This window comes from Chiloscyllium plagiosum, chromosome 12 (genome assembly GCF_004010195.1).
Source record: "Chiloscyllium plagiosum isolate BGI_BamShark_2017 chromosome 12, ASM401019v2, whole genome shotgun sequence".
Classification (NCBI taxonomy): domain Eukaryota; kingdom Metazoa; phylum Chordata; class Chondrichthyes; order Orectolobiformes; family Hemiscylliidae; genus Chiloscyllium; species Chiloscyllium plagiosum.
The window spans coordinates 87,499,741-87,514,034 of record NC_057721.1 but is presented as its reverse complement, the minus strand read 5'-3'; the positions used below and the strand labels follow the sequence as shown (position 1 = coordinate 87,514,034).

The 14,294-nt window shown below is 43.3% G+C and overlaps 1 protein-coding gene across 1 annotated transcript in view; it reads right to left on the bottom strand.

The window, feature by feature from the left end:
- The window catches only part of LOC122554869 (serine/threonine-protein kinase Nek9), an 80,956-nt gene that overhangs the window by 15,101 nt on the left and 51,561 nt on the right, over positions 1-14,294 (bottom strand). The window contains exons 14-18 of the mRNA XM_043700217.1: positions 13,829-13,990; positions 13,048-13,156; positions 8,458-8,619; positions 1,471-1,641; positions 524-583 (exon numbers count right to left, since the gene is read on the bottom strand). Of these exons, the coding sequence (XP_043556152.1) occupies positions 524-583; positions 1,471-1,641; positions 8,458-8,619; positions 13,048-13,156; positions 13,829-13,990 (664 nt within the window). The remainder of the gene's footprint in view (positions 1-523; positions 584-1,470; positions 1,642-8,457; positions 8,620-13,047; positions 13,157-13,828; positions 13,991-14,294) is intronic.

Here is a 14,294-nt window from a genome sequence, read left to right as displayed (position 1 = left end):
CACACACACACACACACACACACACACACAGACACGGGGGGTACACACCCCCCCACACACACACACACACACACACACACACAGACACGGGGGGTACACACCCCCCCACACACACACACAAACACAAGGGGGTACACCCTTACACAGACTCAAGCCAACATGTATTACCATCTGTGATACACTGACATTGCACCTTAACCCATGTACTCACACAACGTGGCACAGACATCTGCTCAAGGCCATTCGCACCAGGAGACCTACAGCGAGACACACACTTCAAACCCCTACTGCCTCTCCAGTCCATCCCACTGCTCCTTGCTATTGCTGTATTGATCCAATGTCCTTGAATAAAACTGCCTGCCTCTGCTTCCACAGCCCTCAGGATTAGTGAGCTCCAGATCATTTGCTGTTCCTCACACCTCCTTTGACCATGACTTGAAGTCTGTGACCGAGACCTGATACCATGACCCAACAGGATTATCGATGTCTCCATGATCGATGATTATAGTTCAGTCACACTCACCAGCTCCAATAGACAGGCCACTGCTGTTTGATCGAATGGTTTTCGATGCACCCACAATTTCTGGAATAACAAAGGCACAGTGTATATTTCTGAAGCTTGAATAGGACAGGAACAATCAAAGGGTCTAGAGTCACCATGAAGAAACTAGAGAACAGTGAGCAGCCGCTACTAGATATTAAACTGAAAACCAAGATCTTTTCGGGAATAGCTTGCATGTGCTCGGAGTTCATTTAAGCAGCATCACAGTAGCATTTGTGCCTCAGGCAATAGCACAGCACCCTCTCAACGAAATGTGTGGATTCAAATCCTATTTCAGGCTGGTTTCCTTCCAGATGTGACTTTTCAGTACAGGAACTCTCGAGTCATAGAGATGTACAGCATGGAAACAGACCCTTTGGTCCAACCCATCAATGCCAACCAGATATCCCAACCCAATCTAGTCCCACCTGCCAGCACCCAGCCCATATCCCTCCAAACCCTTCCTATTCATATACCCATCCAAATGCCTCTTAAATGTTGCAATTGTACCAGCCTCCACCACTTCCTCTGGCAGCTCATTCCATACACGTACCACCCTCTGCGTGAAAAAGTTGCCCCTTAGGTCTCTTTTATATCTTTCCCCTCTGACCCTAAACCTATGCCCCCTAGTTCTGGATTCCCCGACCCCAGGGAAAAGACTTTGCCTATTTACCCTATCCATGCCCCTCATAATTTTACAAACCTCTTATACGGTCACCCCTCAGCCTCTGCTGCTCCAGGGAAAACAGCCCCAGCCTGTTCAGTCTCTCCCTGTAGCTCAAATCCTCCAACCCTGGCAACATCCTGGTAAATCTTTTCTGAACCTTTCAAGTTTCACAACATCTTTCCGACAGGAAAGAGACCAGAATTGCACGCAGTTATCAGCGGTTAACAGCAATAGGAGCCATTAGGTGGCATGTGTTACTGACCGGCAATGAGGATGGTGTGCCAACCGTGGCAGGACAGATCCGAGACTTTGTGAAGGGAGCCAAAAATAGGCCGAGGCCAAGAACTGCAAATTTCAGAACCAAAGCCTTTCTCTGTAGCAGTCATTCCAAGGCGGCCATTCCCACCATTTCCCCAGGCAAAGATCTGGTTATCTGGCAAACACAATGGACAGTGGTGCTATTACTCACTTAATCCAAAGCAACATAACTGTCCTGAAACTCTTCAGAGTGTGAAAGTTTTATAACGAGCACACAGGACATTGAAAACCATTCCGTTTGAATACATAAAGCCTGAAAACTGCTGGAGTGAGAACTCACTCCCCAAGGGCAGCACTGGTGCATTGTAACCACAATCTAACACTCATTAAGGAAATGATTACATTTGTACAGGCCCCAACTAAATTTAAGAAAAAGGATGCCTTTGTGTCATTTGAAAAGTTACTGAAATAAATGAATTGGCCAAAGGGAAACTCAACAGTGTCCAAGCAGTGTAAGTTCACGGGTAAAGCACAGGAAATTTATGCTTCACTATCAGAGGAAGCTCCTGAGGATTAAACAAGACTGGGTCTGTACGAATTCCAGAATGACACAGGAAAATGTGTCAAAATTTAAGGAAACAACCTGAACATACATACATTGAATGTGAAATGGTTAAGCAAATTAATTTTGATCAGTGGATATGAGTACTAAAAGTTCTCAGAGAGGTAAATCTCTTAAGAAGAATTTAACAATTCACTACCTTCTGTAATACAAAACCATGCTAAAGACCAATGAGCTGCAACTGTTAGACAGACTGCAGCAATGGTTGATGATTTTGAGCTGATCTATAAAACTAAACCTTTATTCTATCAGCCCCATAAACTCAAGGCTGGATGACGGAATAGTGTAAGAATAGTGTAAGTGGTTAGGGTAAAGAATGAACAATATGTTGTCCTCAAACCAGAAGAGACAGTATTGATGACGGAGGAGATCATTGAAAGCCTAAGTGTTTCCTTTGTACCAAAGTGGAAAACCTCCAGAATGCTGCAGAATTATGACAGCAGACCATGGGATGTTTTTAGGCTCATAAGAATGGATCTGAAAAAGGAATGCAAAATGAAAATATAATAAATCAAATTATAGCCCCAACTACAACCAACAAACCAGATTGCTGAGATTGTAAGTGAGATGAATAGGGTAGATGAGACATAGAAGATAATCAGAGGGTTAGATAGGGTGGACAGTGAGAGCTTTTTTCCTCAGATGGTGATGGCTAGCACGAGGGGACACAGCTTTAAATTGAAGGGTGATAAATATCGGACAGATGTCAGAGGCAGTTCCTTTACTTACAGAGTAGGCGTGGAACGCACTGCCTGCAACAGTAGTAGACTCGCCAACTTTAAGGGCATTTAAATGGTCATTGGATATTCATATCTACGTTCTATAATGGGTGCTGTGAAACCAATAACTACATTTAGGGAAAGCCAGCTGTTCAGATTCTCCTGCTGAAGGAAGATCTATTTTTCCTTCGTATAGTTCAATGAAAACCAAAGTCCCAGTTATCAGGACAGGTGGAGAGTACATCCCAGTTCCATTGTACAAAAAGCAATTGGAATGTGACCTCTTGTCCAGACCAGTGGGAGTCAGGGTAGTTAAGAAATTAACTGTGGATTGTGTGTACTTACACCTGGTTAGTGATGTGTCTGGAGTAAAGGTTATAGCTTTACCCATAGTCACAGAAAGTTAAAGTACAGATAGTTAACTAACATCCATCAACAGAGATCACTGTAATACCACAAGCAGATAATAGAACATCTGAAACTTTATTGAAAAAAGAGCATAATTCAAAGGAAGTGATACATTAGGTAAAATATGGAGCTCTGATGAGGACATGGAGACACCCTCACAGACTTGAGGATGAGAAGTGGACAGTGATTTATAAAATCTTGGTACCAGCCGGAGGGAATAACAAGTTGTTACAAGTAACACATGAAGATCCTAAAGGCAGGTCATAGCAATAGCTTCAAAGAATGTAGTGCAATTCTGTCAGACATGTCAGGCAGCTTGAAATCCTCAACATGTAAATAAAGTAGCACATTTGATGTTCATTATGGTCTTACAAAGATAGATAAGTTCTTGACTGCCAAGGGGTTCAAAGGTTACAGGGAGGAAGTGGGAAAATGGAGTTGATTAAATGGCAGAGCAGATTTGATGGGCCGAATAGCCTGATTTCTGCTCCTATGGTCTTATTCCATACTCTGAAGATCCACTTCGCTGAGTATTGGTAGATTGTGTAGGACCATTACTCAGAGGGTTAGAGTTATATCCTAACAGTTATAGATATGACAATCCCATTTTCTAGAAGCTGTTCTTTGTGGTCAATTACAGCTAAGGTGGTAGCAGAAAAACCTAAGTGAACAGTTTACCTGCTAATAACCTACCAAGTGAAGTACAATCTGATAAAGGTCCTAAATTCATTGCCTAAGGACTTTAATGTCTAAAGAGTTGCTTTAGATATATAAAAGATAAAAGAGAGGCAAAAGTGGACATTAGGTTGCTGGAAAATGAGGCTAGGGAAGCAGTAACGGAGAACAAAGAAATAGTGGAGGAAGTGAACAAGTACTTTGTGTCAGTCTTCATGGTGGAAGCCATGAGTAACATTTCAAAAATTCAAGACAGCTTTTTTTTTTGGGGGGGGGGGGAGCATCAGAGGCAAGTATGGTAGCCATCACCAAGTAGAAGGTGTGAGAAAACTGTAAGGTCTGAAGGTGGATAAATCTCTTGGACCAGATGGACTACGCCCCAGAGTTCTGAAGGAGTTGTCTGAAGAGATAATGAAGTCTTTAGTAGAGATCTTTCAGGAAGGTCCCAAAGGACTGGAACATCACTAATGTAATACCCCCTCTCCCCACCTCATTTAAGAAGGAAGTGAGGCAAAAGATGGGAGATAACAGACCAATTAGCCTTGCCCTTGATTGTTGGTAAGATCCTGGAATCCATTGTGAAGGATGAGATTTCTGAATACTTGGAAGTGTCCGGTAAAATAGGGCAAAGTCAGCATGGCTTCATCAAGGAGAGGTCATACCTGACAAATCTGCTAGAAATTTTTGAGGAAGTAATGAGCAGGTTAGACCAAGGACAGCCAATGAATATTATCTACTTGAGACTTCCAGAATGCTTTTGACAAGGTGCTGCATAGGACGTTGCTGAGCTAAAACAAGAGCCCATAGTATTATAGGCAAGGTACTGGCTTGGATACAAGCTTGGCTATCTGGTAGAAGGCAGAGAGTGGGGATAAAAGGGCCCTTCTCAGGATGGCAGCCGGTGACAAATAAAGTTCTGCAAGAGTCAGTGTTGGGACAACAACTTTTAACATTATACATTAATGATCTGAATGATGGAACTGAGGGCATCCTGGTTAAGTTTGCAGATGATACTAAGATAGGTGGAGGGTCAGTTAGTATTGAGGAAGCAGGAAGGCTGCAGAAGGATTTAGACAGGTCAGGAGAGTGGGTAAATAAGTGGCAGATGAAATATGATGCATAGTGTGAGGTCATGCAATTTGGTAGGAAGAATAGAGACATGGACTGTTTAATAAATGGATAGAACATTCAGAAATCTGAAAGGGACTAGGGAGTCCTAGTCCAGGATTCCTTCAAGTTTAACGTGCAGATTGAGATGACAGTTAAAAAGGCAAATGTAACAATGGCATTTATTTCGAGAGGACTAGAATATAAAAGCAGGGATGTACTGCTGAGGCTTTATAAAGCTCTGGCCAGACAACATATAGAATATTGTGAGCAATTTTAAACCCTATCCCTCAGGAAGGATGGAGTGGCCATGGAGGTTCACAAGAATGATCCCAGGATTGAAAGACTTAACATATGAGGAACGTTTGAGGACTCTGGGACTATACTCAATGGAGTTTAGAAGGATGAGGATGATCTATTTGAAACTTACAGAATACTGAAAGGCCTGGATACAATGGATGTTGGGAAGATGTTGTCATTAGCTGGAAGGACTAGGACCCCAGGGCACAGCCTTACAGTAAAGGCAAGACCCTTGAGAATGGAGATGAGGAGAAACTTCATCAGCCAGAGAGTGTTGTAAATCTATGGAATTCATTATAACAGAAGGCTGTGGAGGCTAGGTCATTGAGTATAATTAAGACTGAGATGGATAGGTTCTTGATTGTTACGATGATCAAAGGGTACAGGAAGAAAGCAGGAGGAATGGGATTGAGAAACTTATCAGTCATGACTAAATGACTCGATGGGCCAAATTGCCTTTGTCTGCTCTTCTGTCTTACAGTCTAAGATTTTCCAGGCAGAAACAGCAATCTGGGTATAACAGAGTTGAAGCCTATCATGCATAAACACATGAAGCTTTGGAGAGATACCATCAGCATTTCAAAACATTGACTGTAGCCTACTGTCACAAATACCCACAGGATGGGGACACAGGATTAGGGTTCTTACTATTGGCTATTAGAGACTTCCTAAATGATTCATTCACTTGATTTATGGCCATGAGGTTTTAAGTCCATTAAAACTGATTCAGGAAAAGTTCTTAAGACAAAATGATAAATTCTCAATATTGTCTATGTTTTGAGAGAGATATACAGGAACACGTAAAGTCTCACGAGACCATTTACAATTTTCATGAGCAAAATAAAAGAAGGTGCAGGAGATGACGTTGTGGGTTTATTCCCTTTAGGAGGTGAACATTTGAAAGCAACACTCAGTACCTGTAAGGTATATGGACCTATATGAGAGTTAGCAAAGTCACTTAGCTCCTTGACCACAGTAATTAAAATGCACAATGTCACATGAACGTGTCAAAATTATATCATGGCCAGGAAGATAAGGAGAAAGAACAGATGTGCCAGGTGATAAGAGTAGTGGAGGATGCCACAGATAATAACAGAGAGGTCAAAGGAGAGACGGATAGCTCATAAAGTGAATCCCCTATCATTGACAGAATGCAGGTCTGGGCTGATAAGTGGCAGATGGAGTTCAACCTGGAAAAGTGTGAAGTGATTCACTTTGGAAGGTCAAGTTTGAATTCAGAATACAGGATTAAAGGCAGGATTCTTGGCAGTGTGGAGGAACAGAGGGATCTTGGGATCCATGTCCATAAGTCCCTCAAAGTTGCCACCCAGGTTGACAGGATTGTTAATAAGGCATATGGTGTATTGGCTTTCATTAGCAGGGGGATTGAGTTTAAGAGCTGCAAGGTAATGCTGCAGCTCTATAAAGCTCTGGTTAGACCACACTTGGAATACAGACAAAAGTGAGGACTGCAGATGCTAGAGATCAGAGTCTAGATTAGTGGTGCTGGAAAAGCACAGCAGATCAGGCAGCATCCGAGGAGCAGGAAAATCGACGGTTTGGAATTCCTAATGAAGGGCTTTTGCCCGAAATGTTGATTTTCCTGCTCCTCGGATGCTGCCTGATCTGCTGTGCTTTTCCAGCACCACTCTAATCTACACACTTGTAATATTGTGTTCCGTTCTAGTCGCCTCATTATAGGAAAGATATGGAAGCTTTCGAGAGGGTGGAGAGGAGATTTACCAAGGTGCTTCCTGAACTGGAGGTCATGTCTTATGAAGAAACGTTGAGGGGGCTAGTGCCTTTCTCACTGGAGTGAAGAAGGATGAGAGGTGACTTGATAGTGGTGTTCAAGATGTTAAGAGGCATAGATATAGTGGATAGCCAGAGACGTTTTCCCACTGCAGAAATGTCTATCACGAGGGGGTATAACTTTAAGATAATTGGAGGAAGGTTTAGAGGAGATGTCAGAGGTAGGTTCTTTACTCAGAGTGGTAGGTGTGTGGATTACGCTGCCAGCAGTGGTAGTAGAATCAGATACATTAGGGATATTTAAGTGACTCTTAGATGGGCACATGGAAGGTAGTACAATGAAGGCTATGTGGGCTAGTCTGACCTTAGAGTAGGATAGAAGGCTGGTACAACATCGAGGGCCAAAGGGCCTGTACTGTTCTATGTTCAACTAGCCAATACAGGAATACTATAGCAGTTAGGCACTATATGTAGAGGAAGGACAACAGGAAGATCTACTAAGGTTCCTTGCAGAGTATAAGGAAATTCTGTAGAGATACACCTGAACGTACAATGTTAGAAATGCTGTACATGTAGGAAATTCAATACAACAACACCCTTATCAATTAAGGCCCAACAACAAGTTCAGGAGGAAATAAAGGATCAATACTTGCGAGTACATTATTGATTGAACCTAGTCAAAACAACTTAAGTTCACCAATGGTATTAGTTCCACAACCAGATTCTGCATAGACCATCGGAAAATAAATGCAGGCACAAAAACAGATTTTTATAAATTCTTTGGTTAGGAGACTGTATCAACAGGTTGATAGTGCCTTATTTCTTTATAAAATTGATCTATTGAAGGGGGTAATGGCAAGTACGACTCACATCAAAAGCTGAAGAAACATCCATGTCAGCATATCGAATGGGTTACATAACTGTTGGATGAAGCCACTTAGGTTTAAAAATGTAAGGACCTATAAATCACCTTGCAGCTGAAGCACCTATGTAGTTTATTTAGGCAATCTTGTACAGTAACACATATGCAAAGAAATCACAGGACCTGTTTGAGCAATTGCAGTCAACCAGCTTTGAAATAAATCTTGTCAAAATCAAATTTGCAAAAGCAAGGGTGACATACCTAGGGCTATTGTAGGGTGAGGGCACATCTAAGGCTGTGATTCAGCACAGCTTTCATTTGAGGATTATCCAGTTGTACCAATGGGACTCTGTCACCAGCCCCCTCTTGGTGGGATTCTGTAACCAGCCCCCTCCCAATGGGATTCTGCATCCAGTCCCGTCTCAGTGGGAATATATAACTAGTAAAAAAATTCAGTACAGTCCGACGGATCAATCACACTTTGAAATTTTGTTTCCATTGCAGCACACTTCTCACACTCAATATGTCACATTCACTCTCAGGTACCATCGGTAGATGCGATGGTGAATCCATCTCCACACGACACTTTAGTCACTTGTTTTCCTCCAAGCGCACCAACCAACACATTGATACCATCTCTCTTCTTGTAGTCTCCCACTCCAAGTTGTCCATACTTATTGCAGCCAAATGTTAGCAGGCGGCCTCGCTCTGAGTAAATAAAAACAAATTAACATTGAAACTGGTGCAATATCCAACCCTTACTAACCCATGATATAAGGAGTATAATACCCAACCCTTTTCTAACACAAGATATAAAGGGTACACAAATGTAACCCCTGTCATCCATGGATGGGCACAGGGCTTAGGGGGTTTCAGGTTGGGAACGACTGTGTAGAAATAGCAAGGTGTTGGTGAGGAGAGAGCTATGAAGACAGAATTAAATACCCCGGGAGCTCTTAAGGCCGTTCTATTACTGACCATGATAACCGACATGAGAGCTGTGCTCCAGAATGATCATACTGTGGTATTTGTGTGAGCTTCTGTGACATAAATATGTGACATAAATATGAGACACGGGTCATGTAGTACTGTAGAATTCAGTGAACTCTATTACAGCACCTTGCACTTAGAAATGCTCACTACAATCTCAGGTAACTTGTGAGACCAGACTCAAACTCATCAATTCAAATATACTGTAACACACTTCGCTCAGAGTGTCATGCTGCAAGGGGACAGAGCTCAGTAAGATGGAGACAAGAATGTTACACCAGAAGGTCACAGGCCGTCGCAGAATGGTGACATCATGAGCATGCCCCTTAACCAGATATCATACATCTGCTGACAGAGCTCAACATCGCCCTTTTTCTAAAGAAAAGAAATCCCAAACAGATAATTTACAAAGGCATTATACAGATTTTTAAAAACAAAATGTACTAGTTTAATCATCCAAACCTTGGAATAATACTTTGAAGATTAGATAATTTGTCTTGATCTGGTGACTGTTTGCCCATCTGGACAGGGTATGTTATTCTTGGTTGTTCTCAGCTTGCAACTTCATTGTTTTGTCGCTGTCACTAGCATTATCACATAATCATCATCATTAGAATGTTCTCCCTCACTGTCAGCGTGTATTGTCTGTGGTATCACACACTGCTGTAAGCTGGCTTCGGATCCTTCACAACAAGCATACACCTTGGTCAGGATGTCATTCTGGGATCACTGCCTTCACTCCTCTAATTATTCATGATGCTGCGTGGACCTTCAAGGTCTGGGTATAGTTGGCAGGGACCTCTGAACCAGATGTCAATATGCCCTGACACTTACTGCCACGTGTGGACCGTCCAGGCAGCTGCACAGACATTCAGACTTGAGGGAAGATTGCATATTGTAGAAACCTATGCTGATATCCAGGAATTGTGACTATATTTCTAACTCTCACTGTCATGCACACCTCTTTCATTCTCTTCTGTCACTGAAGAACAATGTCCTGTATCTTAAAATAGTTAGTGACAACTAGTTGTTAGTTTTGGTTGTGGTTCAAAGTGTAGGTTGTGCTGGGGATGGCAGTCCCTTCTGATTATGCAGCAGCATAATCAGAAAACGTTGCTTTGTGGCTCGATACTTGAGAGTACAGTTGAAGATACACTCCATACACTGTTAGACCGTTTGAGTGTAGGTAGTGGGATGACAATGTGATAGACTCCCCATTTAGCACACATCTTGGAATGGTTCGACAGTGAGCTACAATCCTTTGCTCCTATATGCTGAATATGTTGAAGAGTGCAGTCATTGCTCCAGTTATTGAGTTGCAAGTTGTCAAACAATGTGAAATTTAGCGAAATAATCCATCACAAGGATATAATTCTCCCAGTTTATTGTGAATAGTTCTGTCAGTATTTTGTCCAAGTAGTGGAAGGAACATGGTGTGGATGTAGAGGCTCCCTCTGCTGCTGGGATTGGTATGTCTGACATGCCTCACATGCATTCATGAATTTCTGGATATTCTGATTCATCCCTACATGAATACCTTAGCGTATTAGGTCTTGTTTGCCCTTACATGGGATGGCACGGTGGTTCTGTGGTCAGCACTGCTGCCTTGGGTTCGATTTGGGCAATTGCCTGTGTAGAGTTTGCACATTCTCCCCGTGTCTGCGTGGGTTTCCTCCCATAGTCCAAAGATGTGCAGGTAAGGTGAATTGGTCATGTTAAATTGCCCATAGTGCTCAGGGGTCTGTAGATTAGGTGCATTAGTCAGGGATAAATGTACAGTAACAGGGTAGGGGAATGGGTTTGGGTCGGTGTGAACTTGTGCCTAATGGCCTGTTTCCACACTGTAGGGAGTCTATGATAACTGACCATGATACACCAAGTATGAACTTCCTTCATACCGTCAGGCCATTCTTAGTTAACAGACTTTTGCAACTCACAAAGTTACTCATCTTCAGCAGGTGCCAGATACAACTGTTCCCACTGTCCTGGTCCAAAGTGCAACAGATCCATCTTGAGAATGCCTTCAATCTCACAGCACAGAGCATTCATATATAGAGCAAGAGAAACATGATTGGGTAGTCTGCTCGGTGTGTCTTGATGTAATCATTCTGGTCTCTGGCTTGTATTTCATTTCAAAGTAGTCTTTTTCTTATTCATTCATGTGATATGACACTGGCTGGGCCAGCATTTATTGCCTGTCCTTACTTAGCCATTCAGAAGGTAGTGGTGAGTTGCCTTTTTGAACCATTGCAGTCCATGTGCTCGAGGGTAATTCATAATGCTCTTAGGGAGGGAATTCCAGGATCTTGATCCAACGACAGTGAAGGAACAGCAACATATTTCCAAGTCAGGATGGTAAGTGGCTTGGAGGGGAACTTGCAGGGGCTGGTGTTCCCATGTATCTGCTGCCCTTGTCCTTCTAGATGGAAGTGGCTGGGTGTTTGGGAGGTGCTGTCTATTGAGCTTCGGTGGGGGAGGGAGTGGATGCATGTGGATGTGGTGCCAATCTAGCAGGCTGCTGTGTCCTGGATGGTGTTTGCTTCTTGAGTGTTGTTGGAGCTGCATCCATCCGGACAAGTGGGGAATGTTCCATCTCTGTCCTGACTTGTGCCTTGGAGATGGTGGACAGGCTTTGGCGAGTCAGGAGGAGAATTACTCGCTATAGCATTCCTCGCCTCTGACCTGCCCATGTGTCTACTGCATTTATGTGGTGAGTCCAGTTGAGTTCCTGAACAGTTGTAACCCCCAGATGTTGATAGTGAGGGATTTGATGATGGTAACACCATTGAAAGTTAATGAGCGGTGATTAGATTGTCTCTAATTGGAAATGGCTATTGTCTGGCATTTGTGTGGTGCAAATGTTCCTTACTACTTGTCAGCCCAAGCCTGGATATTGTTTGGATCTTGCTGCATTTGACAGTGGACTGCTTCAGTACCTGAGGAATCACGAATGGTGCTGAACACTGTTTGCGATGATTGCACAGCTCCACCTTTCACCTTATACAGATAGAAGGTCATTAATGAAGCAGCTGAAGATGGTTGGGCCTAGGATACTACCTTGAGGAAGTCCTGTAGAGATGATCTCCAACAATCACAACCCTCTTCCTATGAGGGAGGTCTTACTTCAACCAGCTGAGAGTTTGCCCCTTAATATCCATTGATTCCAGTTTTGCTCGGGCTCCTTAATGCCACAGTCAAATGTGGCTTTGATGTCAAGGGCTGTCCCTCTCCCCTCCCCTCTGGAATCCAGCTCCTTTGTCCATGTTTGAACCAAGGCTGTAATGAGGTCAGGAGCTGAGTGGCCCTGGGGGAACCCAAACTGGGGGTCACTGAGCAGGTACTGCTTGATAGCACTGTTGATGACACCTTCCATCACTTTACTGATGATAGAGAGTATACTGATGGGGCAGTAATTGGTCGGGATGGATTTGTCCTGTATTTTATGTGTCGAACATGCCTGGGCAATTTTCCACCTTGTCGGGTAGATGACAGTATGCAATTTGTGAAGCCTTGTATGAAGTATTTAAACCATGGATTTTGCTTTTAGACTTTAGAAATAGTTTGACTGCTGTGCCTTCACGTCTATATGGAGAAGCAAGTCGAAACTTAGTGCTTTTTTTCATTTGTCTTGCAACGGCGCTTATAGTTTGATAAGTCTTAACCTTTAGGTGCAGAGAAGATAACTCTATCTCCTGGCCAGTAAACGCATTGTGGTTGGTCATCTGAATGTTTTATACTTTAGGGTTGTATCATCTTCACTGAGGATTCTTTTATTGTCAGTTACTGGTGCTGATTGCCACCGTGTCTGCATGACCTAAGATGGTGTGATATACTGATATACCTTTACCACTGTGATTTTTATGTTTGCTCCCTTAACAAAAATATGAGATGTGGTTCACATAATATGAAGAATTCAATGAATTCTATCATGACTCCTAGTATTCACAATGGACATTACAATCTCAGGTATTTGTGTATCTGGGCTGAAGCTCAGCGATTCAGATACACTGTTGCACGTTTTCCTCTGCAAGGGGTCAAAGGTCAGTAGGTCACAAGCCATGGTACAGTGATGATATCCTGTAAGTGATATAATCTACTGTGATACATAACACAACAGCAATGATATACTCACCATGATATACTCACCGTCTATAGCTGCTGTGTGGGTCTTGCCAGCAGAAATGGTTTTGATTTTGTAAATGGCCAGCTGCTTGGACAGAGTTAGTGAGGTCATGTAGGGAACTTCCTGATCAGCCTAGGGAGAGAGGATCAAGTTATTTACCCACACCCCCAACACAACAGGCATTGTCTAAGCATATTCCGTCCTCACATACCCCACTTCCCACCCCAGTTTAGAAACAGTATCAAACACAGCATGCAGAAGTACAGGAACAATTTGTCCCCAGTGCTGACACAGCACAACCCCCTACCAAAACTCAATGTGGTCTCAGGTATTCAGTGTCCAACACATTCAAATCCTTCCAATGATGCCAGTAGTTCTCCAGGAGGTCAAGCTCGATTCTTTGGGCCTATTCTCGGGGCGACCAGCCAGATTTCACTAGGGCTGGAGCCTGGCCATTCAACAATGGAGTTGAACAAGGCTTTCAGTCTAAGTGTGATATCGAATCACAGTCCTTTGAATAAAAATATATTAATTTCAGTTTTGACACCTAAAAGTCTCAGCTTCTTGAAGCAGAGAGCTCGAGATGTTCACTTTACTTTTTCTGAAGAATTCTTTCCTGACACCCCACCAAATAAGTTGATATAAATGTTCATGTTTTATCGCTTCATTCTGGACTACCCTTCAAAGAGAAAACAGTTTTTATCCTGTCCTCAAGTTAGCTTATTAACACCTCGATGCGATTACCCAGTAATCTTCAAGCCTGTGGTTTAATTCGGATTGATGTGGGCTGTGATGAGGACTCACTTTGATTGGGTGTTTGCGAAGACCTCGCATGTAGTGGTTCAGGCCCAGTTTGTTGTACTCGTTGTTACCACAGGCCAGCACCTTGCCACTCTGGGTCATGAAGAAAGTTCCATCAGAGCCACACTGCACTGACACAATACTCAGGCTCACAGGCAGATCAACCTGAAATCAGCAGGAGAACATATTAACCAGCAATCCTAGTATCAGTGATCAGAAATCTGACAAACAGCAGAAACCCAAGCGTCACTGACCAGAAACACCCTCAGGTGCACACAACAAACACGAGAGGAGCAAACGCCCTCCCTCATGGGCAGCAGATTTAATGCAGAGTGTTCCAGACGCTACTCAGCTCATAACCACTCACCCTCCCGCGACCTCCCCCTCCCCGCTACCCCGCGCCCTCGCCCTCCCCCACCCCGCTACCCCATGCCCTCCCCCACCCCGCACCCTCCCCATTACCCCGCGT